Source organism: Corythoichthys intestinalis, chromosome 12, assembly GCF_030265065.1.
Source record: "Corythoichthys intestinalis isolate RoL2023-P3 chromosome 12, ASM3026506v1, whole genome shotgun sequence".
Taxonomy (NCBI): domain Eukaryota; kingdom Metazoa; phylum Chordata; class Actinopteri; order Syngnathiformes; family Syngnathidae; genus Corythoichthys; species Corythoichthys intestinalis.
The window spans coordinates 5,238,654-5,262,192 of record NC_080406.1 but is presented as its reverse complement, the minus strand read 5'-3'; the positions used below and the strand labels follow the sequence as shown (position 1 = coordinate 5,262,192).

The window sequence follows — 23,539 nt, the reverse complement described above, 5'->3', positions numbered from 1 at the left end:
CCATTGTTTTGTGCGTGTTCAATGTATTTATTCAGATTTTACATTGGAAAAAAGGTACATATATACAAGACATGTTTTTTCACTTTTTTCACCAAAGTATCATTTATAAATGGTTTTCAAGCACTTCAAAATGCAAGAATTATGATAAGTTTTAAACATGTTACTGCCCCACCGAATTATTTTTAAACAAGAATAAAGTAGTAAGAATTGCTTGGCTTTATTAAATGCTTCATAGTGAGTCTACTCAAACCCTCTCAGGCTTTCTTAAACAGCGATTGACACATGTGCAAAGTTTTTCTTTTTATATATATTTTTTGTTTGAAGCAACTTATTTGATTGAATAATAAAGACACAAATGTCCTAGCCAAAATGTGGCCCGAACGCAAAACAACATTACTTCAATGGAAAAATTTGTTACAATCAAGAAAAATAGTTTTCAAATGCTTTTTTTTGTCTCAAATTTATTTTTGCAATCAAAAACATGTTTTTTTATTGAAGTGACTTTTTTGGGATTTAAAGTATATCCTGTATTTTGATTGAAGCAACTTTGTTTTTGATAGAAGTAACTTTGTTTTTTGATTGAATAACAAAAACACAAGTCTACCGCCATCGTTATTGAGAGAGAAAGAAATTAAGAAAGCTTTAAAACTAAAAGCCACCGGGGAGTCCGTTTTTTATTTTATTTTATTTTTTTAAATATTTATATTTCATTACATAGACATGCCTCGTAGGGAAAGGAGATTGAGGGATTAAAAAAAGGAGTTGGATGAGGCTGCTAAAGGCAGTGGATACCTCATCAGCTGGGTAAATAGCAGACCTGGTAAAACACTGACGCTTATGTCCACTGGCATCGCTAAAATTGACCAAAACTGAAAAGTTACCAAGTATTGCTTTAATAATTCATTGTAGCACTACATATTTGTGTTTCGATTTCTACTGAAAAAAGTCATGGATTAGTGGCGTTAGTTTGCGGACTTGTAATTCTAACTAAGCATACTACCAATTGTTGGTTTTCACTCAGCAAGTACAAAGCTACAAGCTAGCTGTACAAGCTAGTACAAAAGCTTTGTGTTTTTACTTCTACCATGGAAGTCATGATTTGGCACATATCCACAAATACACACAAAAAAGAATAAATAATTAAAGTCCCCTCATTTCTTAGATTCATGTTTGTGACATACTTCCAAAAACATAAATGACCAAGTACCACACTGGATTTTACATCCAATTGTACTTTTCTACTTGAAATGACTTTTTGGGTGATTCTGTCTCATGCAAATGAGCAACTGCTCCCCGCAATACCGGTTACTATGGAGTCAACAGCTTTCGTTAGTCGTTACCATGACGATCTGGGGCAGTGCTAGGGCGTAACCACAAGGCATGTGGTTGTTTGTTCTCAAGCAGCTCCTTTAAAAGACATTTAAAAGCCAGTCATTCGAATTGTATTTGTAGTGGCAGCACTTCATCACAAAGCCACCTGAATTATACTTGCCAATAAGTGATCAATAAATAACAGAAAGCGCCTTGACAGCTGGCTATCTTCACCAACGTGTAAGTGAATTACAGTAACATCAACCTGATTGGTCATATTTTGGCTAACTAAGCAAAATATCTGTGAGGATAAGCAATACTTGCAACACTAAGAACTAGTAAGGCTGCAACAAGTCATGGATTAAAATCAATTAATAAATTAGTTGCTAACGAATTTGATCATCGATTTATGCCGGCAGCTATGAGAATTCCCGTTTGGGTCCTTGTTTGTGTGTAATGTGAGGATGCTTGCGCACGCTAGTGATTAGAGCAAGAGAGTTCACTGCTACACTCAGGTTGGGTTGCTGCTGAATCAGTAATATTACGAAGTGTCAAGAGTTAGATTGTCTTTTGTGATGTTAGATCCTGTGTGCCTCCATCACATGTGAGTAAATGAAGCCAATTGTCTTATTTGTATTCTTTGTTGATGAGACGGTACTGCTTAGCACGGAGCGCTAAGGTAGTTAGCAATTACGCTAATCAGTGTTTTAAGTGTTTGTTTAAAGTCGTCTCATTTCTTTTTATAAAGAAACCACCCATATAACCAATTCATGTACAGAGGGGCAAATAAGTATTTAGTCAATCTCTAGTTGTGCAAGTTCTCCCACTTGAAAATATTACAGAGGCTTGTAATTGTCAACATGGGTAAACCTCAACTATGAGAGACAGAATGTGGAAAAAAACCCAGAAAATCACATTGTTTGATTTTTAAAGAATTTATTTGCAAATCATGGTGGAAAATAAGTATTTGGTCAATACCAAAAGTTCATCTCAATACTTTGTTATGTACCCTTTGTTGGCAATAACGGAGGCCAAATATTTTCTGTAACTCTTCACAAGCTTTTCACACACTGTTGCTGGTATTTTGGGCCATTCCTCCATGCAGATCTCCTCTAGAGCAGTGTTTTTTGGGGCTGTCGTTGGGCAACACGGACTTACAACTCCCTACACAGATTTTCTATGGGGTTTAGATCTGGAGACTGGCTAGGCCACTCCAGGACCTTGAAAAGCTTCTTACGAAGCCACTCCTTTGTTGCCCTGGCTGTGTGTTTGGGATCATTGTCATGCTGAAAGACCCAGCCACCTCTCATCTTCAATGCCCTTGCTGATGGAAGGAGGTTTTCACTCAAAATTTCTTGATATATGGCCCCATTCATTATTTCCTTTACACGGATCAGTCGTCCTGGTCCCTTTGCAGAAAAACAGCCCCAAAGCATGATGTTTCCACCCCCATGCTTCACAGTGGGTATGGTGTTCTTCAGTTGCAATTCAGTATTCTTTCTCCTCCAAACACGAGAACCTGTGTTTTTACCAAAAAGTTCTATTTTGGTTTCATCTGACCATAACACATTCTCCCAGTCCTCTTCTGGATTATCCAAATGCTCTCTAGCGAACCGTAGACGGGCCTGGACGTGTACTTTCTTCAGCAGGGGGACATGTCTGGCAGTGCAGGATTTGAGTCCCTGGCGGCGCATTGTTTTACTGATAGTAACCTTTGTTACTGTGGTCCCACCTCTCTGTAGGTCATTCACGAGGTCCCCTTGTGTGGTTCTGGGATTTTTGCTCACCGTTCTTGTTATCATTTTGACGCCACGGGGTGAGATCTTGCATGGAGCCCCAGATTGAGGGAGATTATCAGTGGTCTTATATGTCTTCCATTTTCTAATAATTGCTCCCACAGTTGTTTTCTTTACACCAAGTGAAGAGTGAAGAGTTACAGAAAACGTTTGGCCTCCGTTATTGCCAACAAAGGGTACATAACAAAGTATTGAGATGAAGTTTTGGTATTGACCAAATACTTGTTTTCCAGTATGATTTGCGAATAAATTCTTTAAAAATCAAACAATGTGATTTTCTGTTTTTTTCCACATTCTTTCTCTCATGGTTGAGGTTTACCCATGTTGACAATTACAGGCTTCTCTAATCTTTTCAAGTCGGAGAACTTGCACCATTGGTGGTTGACTAAATTAGGGCTGCAGCTATCGAATATTTTAGTAATCGACTGAAAATTCTATCGATTAATCGAGTAATCGGATAAAACAAATATATTTTTGGGTGAAGACCAATTATAAATATACATGAGAAAACAAGACATTTCATCCAATCTTGAACCATTTTCAGTCAATCAATGTCTTTATTTTCGATGTATGTTGTTGAAAACAGCCAACAATTGCATCTCAGATGGAACTAAAATAAAAAAAAAAAAAGACTAATTCACTGCTTTCACTCAAAAAACCTTTAGATCTTATTTAAAAAAAAAAAAAAAAAAATCTATATATATATATATATATATATATATATATATATATATACCTAAAAATGCCGTTACGCTTGATAACACACATCACTTAAAAGTTAAGATTTTTTTCCCACGTGTTTCCATTGAATTTCTATTTGTGTCAAGCCATTTTTAAGTTCTAGTTAAGTTTTAAGTTAGTCTAAATTGTAAGTCCTGATAGGATTTTGAGTTTTTGCAGTGTTCAAAATAAATGTATGATTACAGGCTGTATTGAAGCACATTAGGGACCAGTGCTACTTGGTGTTTTATCCAGCAATGACTACTGAGCTAAAATTGATAGTTAGCATGATTGAGTTATTTTACACCCTCATCACTCCACATCGCTATGTTATGTTAAAGCCTGTATGTAAGACACGTTAGCCAAGCATCGACAGTGGTCATAATTAATAGAAACCTAGCCCTCCGCAGGGCTAACGTTACGTTAATCCTATTTATTAGCGCTTAGCGCTCTTTATTAGCGCTTAGCGCTGTACTGCTTTAAGATGGCGGCTGTTCACTAACGCTGCCCAGACGCGGCCGAGTCTGTCATTTCGCATCTAGTTCAACATACATGTGATCTCTATGAGACTCACCAGACACTACCTGCTACCAACTAGCATCGTGCGGGCTAGTATTTAGCAACGTCGGCGTCGTTTGTAGCGGCTGTCGGCTGCAGTAAGTTTTTCTCTTCTTCTTCTTCCTCTACGTACGTGACATCAGCGCATCCCGCATTAAAAGTAGTCCAAGCAAAACGTGATGCTTAGAGCTGTCAAAATAAACGATTACTCGAGGTGAATAAAACTACTCGGATCAGTTTTTAAACTCGAGTTACTCGAGTTGCTCGAGTATTCGTTTCAGCTCTAGACTAAATACTTATTTGCCCCACTGTATACTAGCATTTTTAAAAATTAAAAACCCGATCCTTTTCACCCGATTCCGATCCTCTGAAAAATAGCACGATCCCTAGTCCCTATCCCTAGTTTTAAATTCACTTTTTCATATCGGCCGTTCGGATTAAAAAAAAAGACCGATACTGATATGCATCAAATTTCCAAATATCGACCCGATATATAGCTCTATCTCTAATATATGGACTCAGTTTTACACTTTGTATTGTCACAGAGTACTGACTTTATTTTTGTTCTCGGGAATGTCATTAAATAAAACAAACAAAACAGTTATACTGCCCCGGTTGCCATTATTTGTGTCAGTGTGAACTCCATCACACACCCCTACATTTGGGTCCCTCCCCCGTTCCAGGTTCGCTAATTTGCCCACACCCTAACAGTTTTTAGCCATTCACTGTACGTAGAGTAGTACGTGCTCTTCATTTTGAATTTTTTTGCTCATCATAATCCAAAGATTGAGAATTAGAATTTCTACATTTCCTCTTCTTGACCCGACAGACTCTTCATCAAAGTTAAGTAGCTTTCCCTCATCGGAATTCTTGACACCTTCGAAGCAAACCTCTTTTTTTGTCAGTTTCCTTTTGACCCCCCTTTTTGTCTTCATCTGCATGTTTTCTCCCCGCAGCCCCTTTCCGACCTCTGCCAAGATTTCCACTCTGTATCCCAGACAGCCTTAGCCTTGACTTAGGGCCACCCCATTCTCTCAGCGGCCAACTATTTCACCGACCGCAGCTTTAACTTCACCGCTCCGCCTCTCGGCTGGCCAGAAAGCACGCGGCACCGCTCGGGGGTCTTTCTGGGAAACCGCGGTATGAGAAAAGAGAGGGGCCGATCCGACATCCAAGGCCCCCAAAAGACAAATACATCAGCGCAGGCAGCGGCTCCCGCAGGAGTCGTTCGGGGTCGTCGGGGCAGTTTTAAATGCTTCTCGGCATACGTTGGAGGTGTGACTTATTGGATAGCCAACAGATGAAAAATTATACTGGCGACCCTTCAACTCCCGCGTCCAAGAGTGTCAAGCATATTGGCAGATTTTCTTTCAAATATACAAAAGAATGGGAGCTTTTTTTGTGGAGTTTCAGAAATTACTTGCGATAATGCTTTTCAATATGGGCCACCCAAAAAATCAATTAGGCAATGGGGCATCCGAAAGCTTGCTCCCTAACAACGATCTCGAGGACGTATGATTGGCCAATAGCCGTTTAGGAGGTGAAGTTGGCGAATAGTCAATTGCTTCACGAAGGTTCATTTGGCCATCACTACATTTGTCTAGCTTTCAATTAGGGTTGTTCCGATCATGTGTTTTTTCTCCCGATCCAATCGTTTTAGTTTGAGTATCTGCCGATCCCGATATTTTCCGATCCGATTGCTTTTTTTTGCTTCCGATTCAATTCCAATCATTCCCGATAATTTTTCCCGATCATATACATTTTGGCAATGCATTAAGAAAAAACGGAATAAAACTCGGACAAATATATACTGTACATTCAAGTACATAAGTACTGTATTTGTTTATAATGACAATAAATCCTCAAGATGGCATTTACATTATTAACATTCTTTCTGTGAGAGGGCTCCACGGATAGAAAGACTTGTGACTTTGTATATTGTGACTAAATATTGCCATCTAGTGTATTTGTTGAGCTTTCAGTAAATGATACTGTAGCCATGCCCAAATGCATGATGGGAAGTCGGACCATGACTGTACGTAGTGCTACCAATTGATATATCTTCTCTGCGTTGGGAAATAACATATGGTGTTAAGAAAAAGATCAGTGCTACCTTGATTCCCCATATTGCTTCCCATGATATTTCTAATAGTAGGGAGAGGGATTGTAAGGCTTTAGCCAATTAAAAAAGGCTCCAAAGGCTGCCAAAATTCACTCTACTCATTTTACACTGCCTTTTATCTCTCTATATAGGTAAATCGGCGACATTACAGATTGAGAGCGACAATGCATGAGTGGGTCGTGCAGAGCATGCATTAATTGCGTTAAATATTTTAACGTGATACATTAAAAAAAAAAAAATTAATTACCGCGTTTATTGGGATAAATTTGATAACCCTACCTTAAGCCTAAACTAAAGACTCTGGATGAGTGTAACATATTATGTCTGTAACGTTAAACACAATTAGAAAAGATTTAATTGAAAAATATATATATATTTTAAAAAAAGGCATGGCCGATATTTTTTTGCCGATTCCGATACTTTGAAAATGACGTGATCGGACCTGATCGATCGGGATACCGATCAATCGGGACATCTCTACTTTCAATGCTTCTCACAAAAATCCAAGTGATTGCCAAACCTTTCATTTTAGGTGAGGAACGCTGTAGATTATTTTGGCGTCATTGCACTGCTAATGCCACAACATTGTCACATGCATCTTGCTCAGAAATATGTTCTCAGACATCTGTCTCAATCTGGGTACTGCATAATCTGGATACTATTTGCATGGTTACATTATAGCCATCTTTGCATTGTTAAATCTACTAGTATATCTATGCAAAAACTTTCATTAGCACGATCATATTGTCATGTTTGTGTTCTGTTTTTTTTTTTTTTTTTTGCATCTGATTGAAATGGATGGGTGGGGTCATGTGACGCACCTGTGGCGCATTAGGAGCACGCTTTATGTACAAATGTCTGTGTCTAGCTGCTAGAGGCGTGCGAAATTTCTGATTCTTAGATTATTTGCGACTCGGCCGAGGAAGATTCTAGAACATTTCACAAACATCCAAATTCCGATTACTAAATTATACCAGGTAAAGTGGAAATAAAACACAGTCATAGTCACAGTCACAGTTGATTCACAACATTAAATTAATTGAATGTAGTTTAAAGCTGCCGATACAGAATGGGGACGTGAGTATTTTATTTACTGTTTTCAACGGTTAACTTGATACTGAAATAGTAGTTTGTTTAGCCTGAGAGGATTTTTGAACAACTTTGGAACTAGTGTACAAAAAATTGAAAGAGGGGGGTGTTTGTGGTGTATCAATAATCGATTTATAAACGAATCGGAGCCTCTGAATCGTAATCGTAATAGAATTCTTCGTAGTCGAGATTTTTTTTCTCATATATTTACCCTTTTAATTTTTTTTTTTTTTTTTACTGGGACATTAACAAAAATGATACAATTAAGCGATAGTTATGAGGTAGATATCCATGACTTTTTTACAGACGCCATTTTTTTCATTGTGACATAATTTGTTTAAAAGTTTAAAATATGTGAGTGAATAATTTTTTTTTAAGTCGTTTTTTATTTTAAACGAAATATGGGACGTCAATTAATGATTCTAAGCTAAAAACGACAGACATTTTGAATAATATCATTAATTACCTTCGTTTTATGGCTGGGTTGAAATGAAAGCGGTTGCGTGACGTCTGTAAACAGGGGTTTTCAGGGTAAAGCGGACAAATGAAAAATAGTTCGGGGGCTTCATGCCCCAGAATCTGCTATGGCAGCATATAGACATATTGTTCTATCAAACACAACAGTTGTTTTGGCTGAAAATACAGCAGTTTCTTTTAAAGAGGAACGCAAGAGCAGTAACTGCTTTTTCAGTCTTGTCCGGGTTTTCCGCCATTTATATATATATATATATATTAGGCATGTGCCGGTTACCGGTTTCACGGTTTACCGTGGTGTGAAAACGTCGCGGTTTCAAAACCACTAAAATTTTCCGTCAGACCGTAGGACGGTATTCGCTATTTTTCTTGTGTCAAAAATGCAGCCAGAAGCGGCTTGGCGCAGCAGTGCTCACCCCCTCCCGTTTGTTGCTGTGTGTGAGTGATGCTATCGGCTACACAGCCAGCTAACCCAAAAACAATTACTCCAAACATGAGGCGTACTGTTCTTCAATTTATTGAGCTCTCAAATCGTGGTAAGTTTAATATACATAATGAATACATTTAAAATGTTGTACAATTAGATTTTTCCACGTGAGTAGCTTCCACAGATTAGCACCATGGAAAAAGTTCGCCAAAAACAAAACACACATTTTCCTTTCAAATTCAATATACAAACAAAGTAAAAGCTTACAAAGATGAATGTTAGCCTAGGCTCAGCTGGGAGAGCAACTTCGTTGAGTGTTACAGCCGCAGAGTGAGAAAACAAGCTTGATTCGCTTGTATGAAGGGGTAAAAAGTGATAGCATCAAAGATCGCTAATTGCGAACAATGATCTTGCCCTAAGCATAAATCCACGTTCGCTGGATCAAGGTGAGGTCTCACTCCCAATGTGTTTTTTTTTTTTTTTTTTTTTTTTTTTTTTTTTAAGAATGAAACCTTTCCGCAAAAATATTGACATTTTAACTAACTTATACATTTTTACCTAACTTATGAATTCCTTATGTTCTTTTTAACACAAAGGCATGACATCATGTAGACTAGAGTTGACACAGTGGCTGAAAATGGCGAAACTTCACTTAAGCTTTTCCACCCTAAAAAAAAAAGTATAAATTTATAAAAATTTTATTCAGAATTGTTTTTACTTTATAGAAATTATTTTGTTCTTGCTCTAATCTTGTGCAACTTGAGCTGTGGTTGTGAGTATAGTCTATAAGTTATATTTATTTTAATTTTATTTCAAATATTTTTTTATTGATTATTTATTTTAACAATATATTCATGTTCCAATTTGCAACTATGGTCTGAAAAAAAATACTGTTCAATGGAAAAAAGTTTTTTTTTTTTTTTTTTTTTTTTATAACCCATACATCTCAAAATTTTTGGAAGCTATAATTGCAATACCGTGATACCTTGAAACCGCGGTATTTTTGCTCACGGTTATCGTACCGTCAAAATCTCATACCGGCACATGCCTAATATAAATATATGTATAATATCTCATATATAATGCAGACCCATGGAAATGTAGTCCAGTCAATACACATACACACAGTAGCCTAAGCAGCCAAATACAGGAACATTCTGGAAGAAAACCTGTTGGTATCTGCACAAGACCTGAGACTGGGACGGAGATTTATCTTCCAACAGGACAATGATCCAAAACATAAAGCCAAATCTACAATGGAATGGTTCAAAAATAAACATATCCAGGTGTTAGAATGGCCAAGTCAAAGTCCAGACCTGAATCCAATCGAGAATCTGTGGAACGAGCTGAAGACTGCTGTTCACAAACACTCTCCATCCAACCTCACTGAGCTCGAGCTGTTTTGCAAGGAAGAATGGGCAAGAATGTCAGTCTCTCGATGTGCAAAACTGATAGAAACATACCCCAAGCGACTTGCAGCTGTAATTGGAGCAAAAGGTGGCGCTACAAAGTATTAATGCAAGGGGGCCGAATAATATTGCACGCCCCACTTTTCAGTTTTTTATTTGTTAAAAAAGTTGAAATTATCCAATAAATTTTGTTCCACTTCACAATTGTGTCCCACTTCTTGTTGATTCTTGACAAAAAATTAAAATTTTATATCTTTATGTTTGAAGCCTGAAATGTGGCGAAAGGTTGCAAGGTTCAAGGGGGCCGAATACTTTTGCAAGGCACTGTACATTCAACATACGGTACATAAGGACTGTAGTGGGCATTTCACTCTACTGTCATTTAAATCTGTCTATGCTGTCCTCACTCCGAAGCGTCTACTTTTTCCAAAGCTAGACAGCTAGTGAACGACGTCTTAATAATCAGACTTCTTCCTTTTTCATCTGATTTATAAATAAAATGGCCTCAAACCATTGTCCTCTTTAGACCGTCGTAAAACTCCAAAAAAAAATAAAGCACACAAGCATTGCATTAGCAACAACGTTAGTTTAGCACGCTATACAGGTTCACTAAACTTAAAAAAAAAAGCGTCTCATACAAAAAATATAACATTTCGCTCACTAACATAATATGTACATTCTTTACAACAACCATACTTACGGACAAATCTTGTCCAAGCATCATATAAGCACAACATTACAACGTAGGCGTCAGCCCGAGAAGTCGTGCAGCCATATTGAACTGGCAAGAAAACAATAAAGCATGTCGCAAAGCGACCACCAGAGTTCGCTGTTAGACAGCACAAAAAGCCTTGCTGTAAAACTTACCAAAAGGCAGAATACTGTCTGAGCGGGACATATGCGTTAATTGCGTCAAATATTTTAACGTGATTAATTAAAAAAATTAATTACCGCGCCTTAATGCGATAATTTTGACAGCCCTAATTTTTATAAATTATTATCACGACAATTGTCCTTGACAAATTGTTATTCCCATTCAATTGATATTCTCATTTAATATTCTAGATTGCACACAAACAATAACTGAAATAAACTGACAAACTATTCATCCAGCATGTTTCCAAACGTAGCAGTTCAAAACTCTGTTTCCCATAATGCCTAGCATGGTTTAGCTTACTGATAGCTAGCTGAGGCAAAAATCAAACTTTGCTCTAAAAGTTTACAATCATCGGCAGCGCAACGATGCGACACCAAACGGGATTTTACAGTCAAAGCTCCGACAGAAGTCAACAGTTGCCATTATATACGTATTTATCGTAAAAAAAACTTAACAACTGGGCAGGCGTTGTGGCCAAATCGTCAACTCAGTAGATGGCGGTAATGCCTCCTGATGGGGTAAACTGCCAACAAAAATCGTGAAAAATCATAAAAACTGGACATTTTTATGAATTTATAAAAATTCATAAAACCCGCCTGGACCACGAGGGTACTACGTGTAAGAGGACGTTTGGTCACCCTATGCTAGGAGGAATATTGGATGACAACAGTGTTTACAGGAGGCGGCAGCAGAGGTTGATTGTCTCCCCCAAGGGAGCAGTGATGCCCAAATGAAGTTTCTTGAAGCAATGAAGCTTTGCAGCCAATTGGTTCAAAGCTGCATGGTGGTTCATTTGGTCTTATGATACCGTTGTCAAATAAAATGTTACCGGTTAATATCTTTTGGAGTAAATATCCCATAATACAATGACGACAATTTCGACTATAGTCCAGTGCAGCTTATCTAAGTTTTCATGTCAAACTTGATGGGTGGCGGCTTATTGTCAGGGGCGCCTTATAGTTTGAAAATTACGGTAGTTGTCGTTATCATAATTCCACTAATCTTGACAGCTCTATAAAACACAAATTATGAAAAATCAGATTCAACAAGTTGATTTTTTGACTTTCCTGCACGCGCATCTCATTTCAACTGGTAAACAAAGAAGTTGGTGAAAGAGTCATTTGCGCCACTTTTTGCTGACACGGTAGAATTGTGGAATCGGTGTGGATGAAGGGGAATACATTTGTGTGTGTTCGTTTTTTTTTTTTCTTTCTGTGCGGTGAGGGCCCACTAACCACCCTGGGGTCTTGTTATCCTCGCCTATGTCTGTGCTCTGGGGGCCACACTAATGAATTCTCCCTTTGCAGAAACTCCTCCGGCTCCAGTCAGGATATCTCCGGGGCTCCGCTACAATAGCTGCCCCTCCTCCCACCTTGACTGCAGGTCCAGCTGCAGCGTGAATGAAGGTGGGCCGCGATGGAGACACTGAGGAGGGTAGGTGATCGCACTGAATAATTGATGTGCCCAGTTCACTCAGGAGCACCCGGAGAGTTTTTCCCTTCATGCACACTGTAATACACACCTTCTCTCACACTGATTGTAAGGAGAAATATGCCAAGACGTGGATGAAACATGAATTATTGTCAACTCTTCTATGCTTCTTGTTGACATTTCTGACATATTGTCAGCCTAATATGCTCTTCAAATACTTCTCTAGAATCTGGACCATGGTGTTACTGCAAGAGAGGACAAATAACTTGCTTGAATTTTTTGATAAGAATGACATTAGGTCATTGTGATTGAAATTCATTTTCTACACTACTTGTCCTGTTAAGGGTTGTGAGGTGCTGGACAAAAGTTAGAGATCAGTCAACAAGTCGCAGGGCACATACACAAGTGACAGAAAAATTGAGGACCCATTTGTGCTGACAAGTGACAAGAGAAAGTGCTGAGTAAAAAAGTAGACTGCCATGTTAGTTGTGGTGATGCTTTGTTAAGCTCCCCATATATAATATTCGTGTTTTTTTCCCCTCCATCCATTAGGGCTGGGCGATATGGCCTTAAGTACGTATCACGGTAAATTGAGCAGATTTACCTCGATAACGATAAATGACGATAAATTTGCCCAAGTGGACTGTTATGTAATTTGAAAATTTGAATACATGGAATACAAATTAACCGTTTCTCGTTAAATTTATTTACCAGCTTTCAATTTAACAATTGCACACGCAGTCTAAACATTAAGTATATATAAAAAAAAAAAATGTAAACAATAAGAATTCTAGTGTGAACATTTATAACAGCTTGTATGACTTGAAAAATGTACATTATCAAAATCAATCTGACGATTGTGCAAACATGTCATTGTAACACAAATGACTTGCAGCTTTAACAATACACTTCAGACAACTTTTTGGTAATGGCTGCTGTGACATAATTATTCAACACAAGTGTTTACGTCAGGGTTTCAGGTTTTTTTTTCCAGAACATTTTTTAATACATACACAAACACAACCAGATTAAAGATGTATTGCTCTGATGCCAATGAAACATTTAAGATTTTATGATGGCAGAATAAAGCAAACACATACAGGAAAAAATAGCTGTGGCCATTAAACTGTCTTTACCATCATGAAAGCCTTCAGAGAAATCACACAGAGATACCAAATAACGCGACGTAATGATTGCTAGATGAAGTCCGTACCCAGTCCACTCATTAATTTCAGCCGTTTTGACAAGGGTAGAGGCTTAGAGCCGCAATCCGACTCCGTCACGTTCATTTGTAGTGTTAGCCGCTGGCGTTTACCGCTAGCGTTAGCCTGTGGCTTGGCTACCAGAAGAAAGCAATGAAAGCATCCTCTCCTGAAATCGTGAGAACCAGGGAGGACAGCGGGTGAAAGCCCATCTGGAACCAGCCAAGAGTTTACTTAATGTCGGGTGAAAGTTTGGCGAAGCTCCCTTAAGCACGACTCCATCACGTTTGCTTGTAGTGTTAGCCGCTAGCGTTAGCCTACCGGGCTTCTGTTTGTTTGGCTTCCTGAAAACTACGTGACTCCATACGTAAGCACACTTACTGCTTTCTTAAAGGGTAATGAACATAGCCGAACAACACAGAGTCAAAGCGGGATGAAAGGACTATATTTTCTTGTTTCATTAAATTACCAAATTTACCAACATGGTCAAAATTACGTTGGTCATCGTGAAGAATTTTGGTAACGGTAAATTTTCGGTTTACCGCCCTGCTCTACCGTCCATAAATACACAGGTTTTTCAACAAGAAACGTCCCATTCATTTCAAATGGCAGAAACAAAATTTCTAAATGTATCGCCTCCTGTATTTTATCTCTTATTCACATCATTTACACCAGTTTAAAAAAAAAAATCAGGTTGTAAACAGTTTTTTGCCAAAAACATGCGTTCCACTAAAATTTGCCCCCCGCAAAAATCCCCATTTACTTTCAATGGCCCCATTCATTGCCAATGGGGAATAAATGACCTGAAGTGACATGAAAAATGACCTGAAGTGACCTAAAAAGGCCTGAAATCTACAAGAAATGACTCAATGAGCAAGAAGTGACAAAAATGTCTCACTATCAATGCAAAAAAGACTCAGCGAAAACCACAATAAATCTCAACAGAAAACAAACCTGGAAAATGCAAAACACGACGCAACAACACAAAAACCTGTGAAAACAGCAAAAAAGAAAGGGATGAAAAAAATTGTGCGAAAAATGGTAGAACCATAAAAAAAAATTAAAAAAAAAAAAAACCCACAAGAATACCTCGAAAAATACCGATTTTTGGGGGGGGAAAATAATGAAACATTTAAAAACCATGGGACATTTTTAGCTTCAGTGGTTGTAGGGCAAGTTGTGACACTGGAAATGACCCCGGAATGCCCCAAAATGTGCAGGACATGATCTGTAAGTACTCTAAAATTAATAAGTAATCCAAAATGAACTCATTATATGCCGTTGACAAGGATGGGTGTCAAATTTGATTAATGCCTCCTCTTCATCTGGGATGTCAATTGAGATTATCGGTCCCAGGATTAGCGATCAAGTAGCATAGAATAGGATGTCAGCATATCCTCTAGACCAGGGGTGTCCAAACTTTTTGCAAAGGGGGCCAGATTTGGTGTGGTAAAAATGTGGGGGGCCGACCTGGGCTGACGTCCTTTACGTAGAAAAATATATTCAAGCAAATTTTAGCAAGCCATTCTGTGTGTCACATTTACTTTATAATTTTTTTAAATTAATAATTTCAACAATCTCACAATTAGCCTTTGTGGCGTTCTCTTTCGACTCTCGGGCTCTTGCAAAATACTGCTGCTGTGAAATTAAACTAGCTTCAAGTTGCTTCAATTTCTCGCTGCGTATCTTCCCTGTAATCTTGTCATACATGTCAGCGTGTCTTGTTTGGTAATATCGCCTCACACTGAACTCTCTAAAAACAGTGACTATCTCTTTGCAAATGAGGCAGACACAAATGTTGCGTATTTTAGTGAAAAAAATAGTCCAGTTTCCACCTATACTTGAAGCGTTGGCCGTCGCAGTCAACTTTCTTTCTTTGTTTTTTTTTGTTTTTTTTGTTGATTGTCGCCATTTTAGAAAATTGGAAGTCAAGGGTCACATGGGGTAATGTTGCTTAGAGCAGGGGTTCCCAACCTATTCCACTAAGGCACACTGTGGGTGCAGGATTTCATTCTTACCAAACAAGATGACAACACTTTTTCCCCAATCTGGTGTTTTACAAGTGCAATCAGTTGATTGCAGTCAGGTGTGGCTTGTTTTAGCAGAAGCCTCATTGGTTCAACTGTCTCTGCTGGATCGGCTGGAACAAAAACCAGGACCCACAGTGTGCCTTGAGGACTGGGTTGAAAACCCCTGGCTTAGAGTACGGCTGCCTTTTAGTGGGTAAATGAGGAGCAGCATTTAATATGGAAGCTACTTCATTTTCTGGTAGCAGTACTGCTGACCAATTTATTAAGTCTGTCTGCGGGCCAGACGTTATTGATCTTATGACAGAGGCTGGGGGCCAGATGAAGTTTGACCAGGGGCCGCATTTGGCCCCCGGGCCGCACTTTGGACATGTCTGCTCTAGACCATTTCCTGCTCGCATATTTTTTAACCTGAGTCCGAGCCACCTGATTTTGAGAATCTGCTGATACCGAGTCCTGATCCGATACTGAAAAAACATGTTTTTTTTAATTCAATTCGAACAAAAGTTCCAAACATGTTACACTACTGTACTTTTGACAGTACTTCCTCTTCTGCTTTTTCCAAGAGCGTTGCGGAATACAAAACATATATATTTTTGTATCTTTTGGCAATGCCATTGTATTTCTGGATTATTTGGTTACTTTTTAGCCCTTAAAAAGTAAACTACAGTACGTATATGGCGGAAAACACTCCGCTGACTTGAAGTTCCGCTCTGACACCCCCAATTTAGCCAAATTTCAAAATTGTCTCATATGCCTGTGTGATACTTTATTGGAAAGCTTAAAATATCTATTTTCTGGGGCAAGAAACATTTTGAACAGGAAGGCATTTTATGTCTGGCATCCAGCCCAACCACGTCATCAACCCCTGCGTCCATTGCGGCAATAAAACATGGCACCCTCCGTAGGTCAAAACATGTACTAAATATTATGTACAGTGCCCTCCATACTAGGCCTGAACGATATTGGAAAAAACTATTGTTGCGATTTTTGGGGGGTTTGCGATATTATATTGCAATATTAAAAAAAAAAAAAATTTTTTTTTTTTTTAAAGAAATTTTCACTAGATGACTTGAATAGCTGTTTGGAAAGGTTTTGGATGACTCACCATCACCACAGTGTATAGTGATCCCTCGTTTTTCGCGGTTAATGGGGACCAGAACCCGCCGCGATAAGTGAAAAACCGCGAAGTAGCGCACCCCCCAATTAAAAAATTTTCTTTTTTTGTGTGTGTTTTTTGTGCTCAATGTATTTATTCTGATTTAGCATTGGAAAGAGATACATATAAGACATGATTTTTCTCATTTTTTCCCTCAAAGTGATTTAAAAAATGTATACAAATAAATGATTTTTAAGCACTTCAAATGTCATAATTATTATCAGTTTTAAACATAACTGTCCAACCAAATCATTTTTGAACAAGAATAAAGTACTGTAGTAGAAAAATGCTTGGCTTTATTAAATGCTTCTGTTTATCTACCTTAACTGTGACTCTTGGAGTGACGTGTAGAAATTTCAAACTCCTCATGATCACTTCTCGCATTTATTTTATATGTCTCCAACTTCTCCACACACACACATTCATTCCAGCGCGGCTTCCTTGCAGAAACTGTTTAAAAAGGTAAACGATGATTGACACATTGCTCCGCTTTGAAGTCCGGTTCTTTGGCAAGATCAAAGACATCGAGCATCGTTAACTTGATGAAGCAAGTGCTGCAGTGACTGAGAGGATCAAAGGGCTTAGAGAGGGAGGGTGTGAGGCTGTGCGCAGAGCAGAAAGCAAGGCGTATGTGGATTAAAAAAAATAACTATCGCACGTGCTTGCGATGGGACTATCATGCACGTGAACATCGCGATGGCGATGTTTAAACGATATATCGTTCAGGCTTACTCTATACTTATTGGCACCCCTGAAAAAGATGTGTTTTTTACCTTCTTATATTTTTTTTAATTCAAATAATATGGGACCTTAATGGAAAAAAGATTGACACGATCACACAAAAATACACACAGTCCCAGGCTTCAACTGGACCGTGTGCTTTGGTAAGATGAGACCAAGATTGAGCTTTTTGGCAACAAACACTCTAAGTGGGTCTGGCGTGCCACGAAAAATGCGCATGCTGAAAAGCACCTCATACCCACTGTGAAGTATGGGGGTGGTTAAGTGATGCTGTGGGGCTGTTTCGCTTCCAAAGGCCCTGGGAACCTTATTAGGGTGCATGGCATCATGAATGCTTTCAAATACCAGGACATTTTAAATCAAAATCTGTTGCCCTCTGCCCGAAAGCTGAAGATGGCTCGTCACTGGTTCTTTCAGCAAGACAATGACCCTAAACATATGGCCAAATCTACACAGAAATGGTTCACCAGACACAAAATCAAGCTCCTCCCATGGCCCTCTCAGTCCCCAGACCTTGTTTTGTTGGCAAAAGGGGGTTGTACAAAGTATTAACACCAGGGGTGCTAATAATTGTGAATAATTTTTTCTTTATGTAGGATTTTTTTCCCCACTGAATGAATGCACTTGTATTGAAGGTTGGATTTTTCTCTTTTTTCCATTAAGGTCCCATATTATTTGAATAATAAAAAAAATATTTGAAGCTAAAAAACACAACTTTTTCAGGGGTGCCAATAATTATGGAGGGCACTGTATTTCTAAATGGCAATGTTTTATGGGCTTCTCATAACATATTTTAGTAAAAGAGAACAATTGTGGCTTTGTAGAGCCTACAAGTCTTTTAAGTCCGAGGTACCGTTTAACAATGAAGTGAACTGAAAATGACCCCAAATTTATAGGAAATGACCCATGGGAGAACAAAGCATTTACAGAAAAGAAGGCACACAGAGTAATACTGCTAGCATTTTGCCGAAGCTAACAACCATATGTTCTTCGTCCTATCTTTGATACCATGCCTGTTAGCGTCATAGAGATGAAATCGACGAGCTTTGTGGCCAAAGGACTTTGATTTTGGCGAGTTCAGAGCTCGCAAAAGCTCGGATCGATGACCACAGATGACAGAACACGGTTGTGTTTCAATTCACACTCTAATTAGAAGAGCATGTCCCGAGGAACATCTCGCAAAGCCTGTGACTCATTCGCTGACAGCCCAAATGTGAGAGCCGCAACTGTGGCGAGGTTTTTTTTTTTTAATTCTTGTTTTTTTTTTTTCCCTCCCTTGTAGTGAATACGAAGCGCGAGCATTCCTCCCCGGGCTGCGCATTAGGCCGGATGCCATGCACCTTCGCCTACACGCCTCCCACCACCCGGCACCCATGTATATAAATATATAGAGAGGGCCCAAGCTGCAAGCGCGCAGATAAAGACTCATCTCATTGATGTCGCAGAAGCTCACTGGTTGAAAAAGGAAACGTCTTTGACAAATCAGATTAACCAATATGAATGGGAAGCGTCAGATATTACACGCACATAAGAGAGATACAAGTGTGTACGGCCGTAACACCTGTTGATAAAAAGACTGTCACGACATCACAGCATGCAGCAAACATGTTTATGATTAGGACGGTGCATATCTTGAGTTGATTTCATCACCATTGCTGTTTGTTTCTTGGAAGAATGATGTAAAATTATACTAATATGTATTATTGTTCTTGTTTGTAGGGATGCTTTGCAAAGCTTAGAAGGCTTGGATCATTGGTAGGTGAGCACATTTTTCACGTTGATTGAATGTCAGGCAAATTTATTTGTTTTGCTTAGTTCAAGGGTAGGTTTGCATAGGGATGGTAGGGAGGTAACACTACTAACTTTTCAGGATGCTCAAATTCTCTCCACCGACTTTTAACTCATTCACTCCCAGCCATTTTCACCAGTGCAACCCCCTTCGCTCCCATTAGTTCATATCTTTTTCCATTCTTTAGAAATCAGCATTAGAAAATAGCTCAATTTGAGCAATTTTCCAATTTCTGATTAAAAAACAGAGAAATTGAGCTTGTTGTCAAAGCATACATTTCGAACATAACTTTGACTTTTAGCAGCTATTTTTTGCTTATGTGACATCCCAAACATCTGAATAATATTTTTCTTTTACAAAATAACATAACAAGACAAATAAGAGCTTTTGATAGCAAAGTAACAATTTATTTACGCATAACTGAGAGATGACGCTGTTGTGGCCGCGACAGCCGGGGTAAACTTTTCCCTCATCGCCGCCTGTCTCTGCTCGGCGAGCAGCACGGACCCAACAGCATCGTCCGCTGCACTGGTGCACTTTGCTAATAGCAAAGTAACAATTTATTTGCACATGGCTGGACTGGGGAACTTGTGTGGGGCATGCTGTGTTCCTGGGGGGAACTGGTTTGGCCGTGTGCGTTTCCGGCTGGGGACACTGGAGGGTGCAGGAGAGGTGAGCGGCTGAGCATGGCGGTGCGGGCTCTGCTCGGGGAGCAGCACGGACTCAGCGCCATCGTCCGCTGCACTGGTGGTCCCGATCGTTCTGCTCAGTCGTCCAGCGCCTGGCATCCCGGGAGTCCTCCCGGTTGTTCTGCTCGGTCATCAGCCGCCTGGCATCCTGGACGTCCTCCTGGTTGTCGCACCTGGTCGTTCGTCGCCTGGCGTCCCGGACGTCCTCCCGATCGTCCTGTTCGGACTTCCTGCGCCTGGCGTCCTGGTCGTCCATTCGGTCGTCTTCCGCCGGCGCCCCGGCCGTGCGGCCCGACCGTTCGTTCCGTTGAATCGGGTTGCAGGCCTTACCAAATGCGCTACTGCCCTCCAGTGGCTAGTTTTATTGTTTTAAAGTGGATTTTCATCTTTGTGCTTTGGAGCAAAGTTGCATCAGAACCTAGAGATGTCTGTTGTGAAAAAAAAAACAAACGTAAAAGACGTATAAATACGTTTTTGGGACACTGAAAAAATTAAAAATAGAACGTATTTATACGTTTTTGGGAGCAAATGAGTTAAGCAACCTTATTTGCATCGTATAATGACTTCAGTTAAACAGGTAATATAGACTGTTTTCCCATATGTTTTAAGGATAGAATCGTACCTACCATTATTAAGTGAATTATTTTCATTATGTTCAGACTTAAATTTTATCCTTTTTCACTTGCTGAATGTGCCCCTCCATTTTTTTACGCCTCAAACGCACATTTGATTGGCTGATGACTTCACCCCTCCTACCTCCCGCCACATGCGCACACTCACACAGCCCCGACAGACACATGTCGACAACATGCCTTCTCCGTCGCCCCCCTCAAAGAGGAGGGATATTAGAAGTGTTTTTTTTTTTTGTGGGGCCAGCAGCAGCTACTGTAAGTCATGTAAAAACTTCAATGTTGTGGAGGAAACACCACTATTTTTGCTACTGAAAGTCCGACTTTCATCAGAGTTAGCATAACATTAAACTGTGTGAACTTGCTAATAGATCTGAAACGAATACATGAGCAACTCGAGTCAAGGAATCGTTTAATTTTGCCAACTCTAAGCATCACGTTTTGCCCGGACGCCTTTTAAAATGGGACAACGCACAGACGTTATGTGTGTAGAGGAAGAAGCAATAATACCTGACTGCAGCCGACAGCTGCTACAATCTATGCCAACATTGTTAAAAACTACGCCCGGTGGTAGCAGGTAGCGTCTGATGTAATGCTGCAACGATTAATAGATTAACTCGAGTATTCGATTAGAAAAAAAATATTTGAATTAAATTTTGCTGCTCCGAGTATTCGTTTAATTAAAGTGGCGTTGTAATGGTTAATTTTGAAAGGATGTGTTTGGATTTAGTTTTAATGATTTGGGTGGATACACTGCCTTCTAATCTGCCTCATTTCACATGGCTGAATCCAGCTGCTCCATGTTCAGACTGACATAAGCCAAGTTTTTGTTTAAGCAAATGTTTTTTTAATGCATTCGTTATTTAGTTTATAAGTATATTTAGTCACTTTTTTGTTGGAATATGTGTCTGAACCATTTGTTAAGAGCATTGTTTAAAAAAAAAAAAAAAAGTTATCGTTTTATAGCATTTAAGCTAGCAGACTTTTGCTATGTAAGTTAGCCAATTGTTCTTTTGTTGTACATAGATCCTTGTTTATTTCTTTTTTTATACCTTTTGAGGCCAGCTCAGGTATTTTAATTTTTCATGTTCCTTATCCAATTACTCGATTATTCAAACTAAATAGTTCATCGATTAATCAACGGCTAAAATAATCGATAGCTGAAGGCCTATTTCGAATGAACGAATGAACGTTCCCAGTCTAAATGGATTAGGTTTTGGTGTCGAGCATCGTCAGTGGCAGCCTTAGAGTTACCTGAGACACTATTTTGGTGGAAGATTTTGGTAGCAACTAAATTTTTTTTTTTTTTTAAACATTGACACCTTTTTAAAACGATATCTCGATAACCTTTTGGGATACAAAGTATCACGATATATCACCATTTCCATATTTTGTCACACCCCTAACTAGGCTATTACAAAGACAGCGTTCTATTTCACCTGCAGTGTGTGTTGGAGTTTTTGTATTGAAATAAAAGCGCCCGTGTATTATAAAACAAATCAGTGCAGCTAGACAGTGCAATGACACACAAACACATATGAAAACTAAAAGGTCCAATAAGCCTCGGTTTAACACCCCCTTTTCGCAACACTAAAATAAATGATACATGAATATCCAACAGCGATGGTAGCTTTTGCATTTGCATTAAATGCAAAGCTACCATCAAAAATCCCATACGGGAATTCAAGCCCTACTTTGTCATCTGGTTTTTATCAGGCCAAAAAAGGCTGTTAAAGGTACTGGCAATGATGAGCTCAGCCTGAGCTGGCTTCTCTTGCACTTTTTACCCTCCTTACGAAACCCGCCGTAGTCCCTCTTTTTTTTTTTTTTACCGGTACCTCAAATGAGACCTCGGTCTGTTTTTTCTCACTGGCTTTGTCTTTTGCCATTTTCGTGCTGCCAGACCTCCACTTTACACAACCCCTCTTCCGCCTCCGCCTTCTTCCTTTCCTCCCTCCCCACTCCTTGGCAACGGGTGTCCGAGAAAGGTAAAATGCTCTCTGGTGAAAAATCCAGTGCAACATCACAGAGGCCAGGCTGGCTACACGTTGGAGTACGCGCAGCCAAAAGAGGCTTTCGAGGACAAGATTGTGAAAAGACAGAACAGGGTGGGTGCGGGGGATGGCGTGAGGGTTCTACAGCTAAACAACCAGTGTTGTCATGACTGCACGCACATGTACGACTTGCGAGCGGCACAGGAGATATTGCGAAGCGGTTACATTCAGCCAGATCCCACAGGGGGATCAATAAGGAACATCTGGGCCTGGGTTGGACAGGGCAGCTTTTGTTTTCAGGCCTGACACCTCACCCACATTCTCTCCTTGCAAGGGAGGAAGGAGGCTTAAGGGGGGGGGGGGGGTGTAGGTGTTCACATTTCTTGCCAAGGAAGATGATTTAACGCAGCGGTTTTTAACCTTAACCTAAAGCTCTTGAACCCCACGAGTTTCACATGTACATTTACATGTCAATGACACGTTTATTTTCTTTAAACTAAACAACAAAATCGAATGAGGAGGAGCCAAACTATAATTAATCAGTTTTCCTTATCCAACAATTGTTCATAAATACAATCCAAATCCAATTTCATTCTCCACTCTCCTGTATGACAATTTACAGTTTGAATTATTTACACATATTACTGTAAGTTTTGTTTTCCTATCTTGGCAAGAGAGAATATTGAAGGAGAAAAGTACCTTTTCTCGTAGGCACCGTCTAATTGTTTGCATTATTCTAACACACTTAATATAATCAATCAGGGAATAGTATCTTTTCTCGTATTTACTGTTTGACTGTTTGTATTACTCTAACACACCCAATATAAAATAGCACTTATACTTAGGGATGTCCCGATCCAGGTTTTTGCACTTCCGATCCGATACCGATATTGTTTTGCACTTCCGATCCGATACCGATACTGGCCGATACTGATACCGACCTATCTGAGCATGTGTTAAAGTTCAAAGTTATTTAGCCTCCTTACTTAGTTGTCAGACTCACATTTTTCCAATCTTCTATTGTCCAATTTCGATGAGCTTGTGCAAATAGTAGCCTCAGTTTCCTGTTCTTAGCTGAAAGGAGTGGCACCCGGC

At 39.4% G+C, this 23,539-nt stretch overlaps 1 protein-coding gene across 8 annotated transcripts in view; it reads left to right on the top strand.

The window, feature by feature from the left end:
• The window catches only part of klf12b (Kruppel like factor 12b), a 212,167-nt gene that overhangs the window by 4,261 nt on the left and 184,367 nt on the right, over positions 1–23,539 (top strand). For 2 of the 8 annotated variants that reach the window (XM_057852549.1, XM_057852546.1), the window contains exon 2: positions 12,091–12,217. In XM_057852549.1, the coding sequence (XP_057708532.1) occupies positions 12,184–12,217 (34 nt within the window). In that variant the 5' untranslated portion in view covers positions 12,091–12,183. Of the gene's footprint in view, positions 1–1,410; positions 1,552–12,090; positions 12,218–19,062; positions 19,103–23,539 lie in introns of those variants that run through there. The other 6 variants (XM_057852545.1, XM_057852544.1, XM_057852547.1 and 3 more) reach the window with 6 other exon arrangements.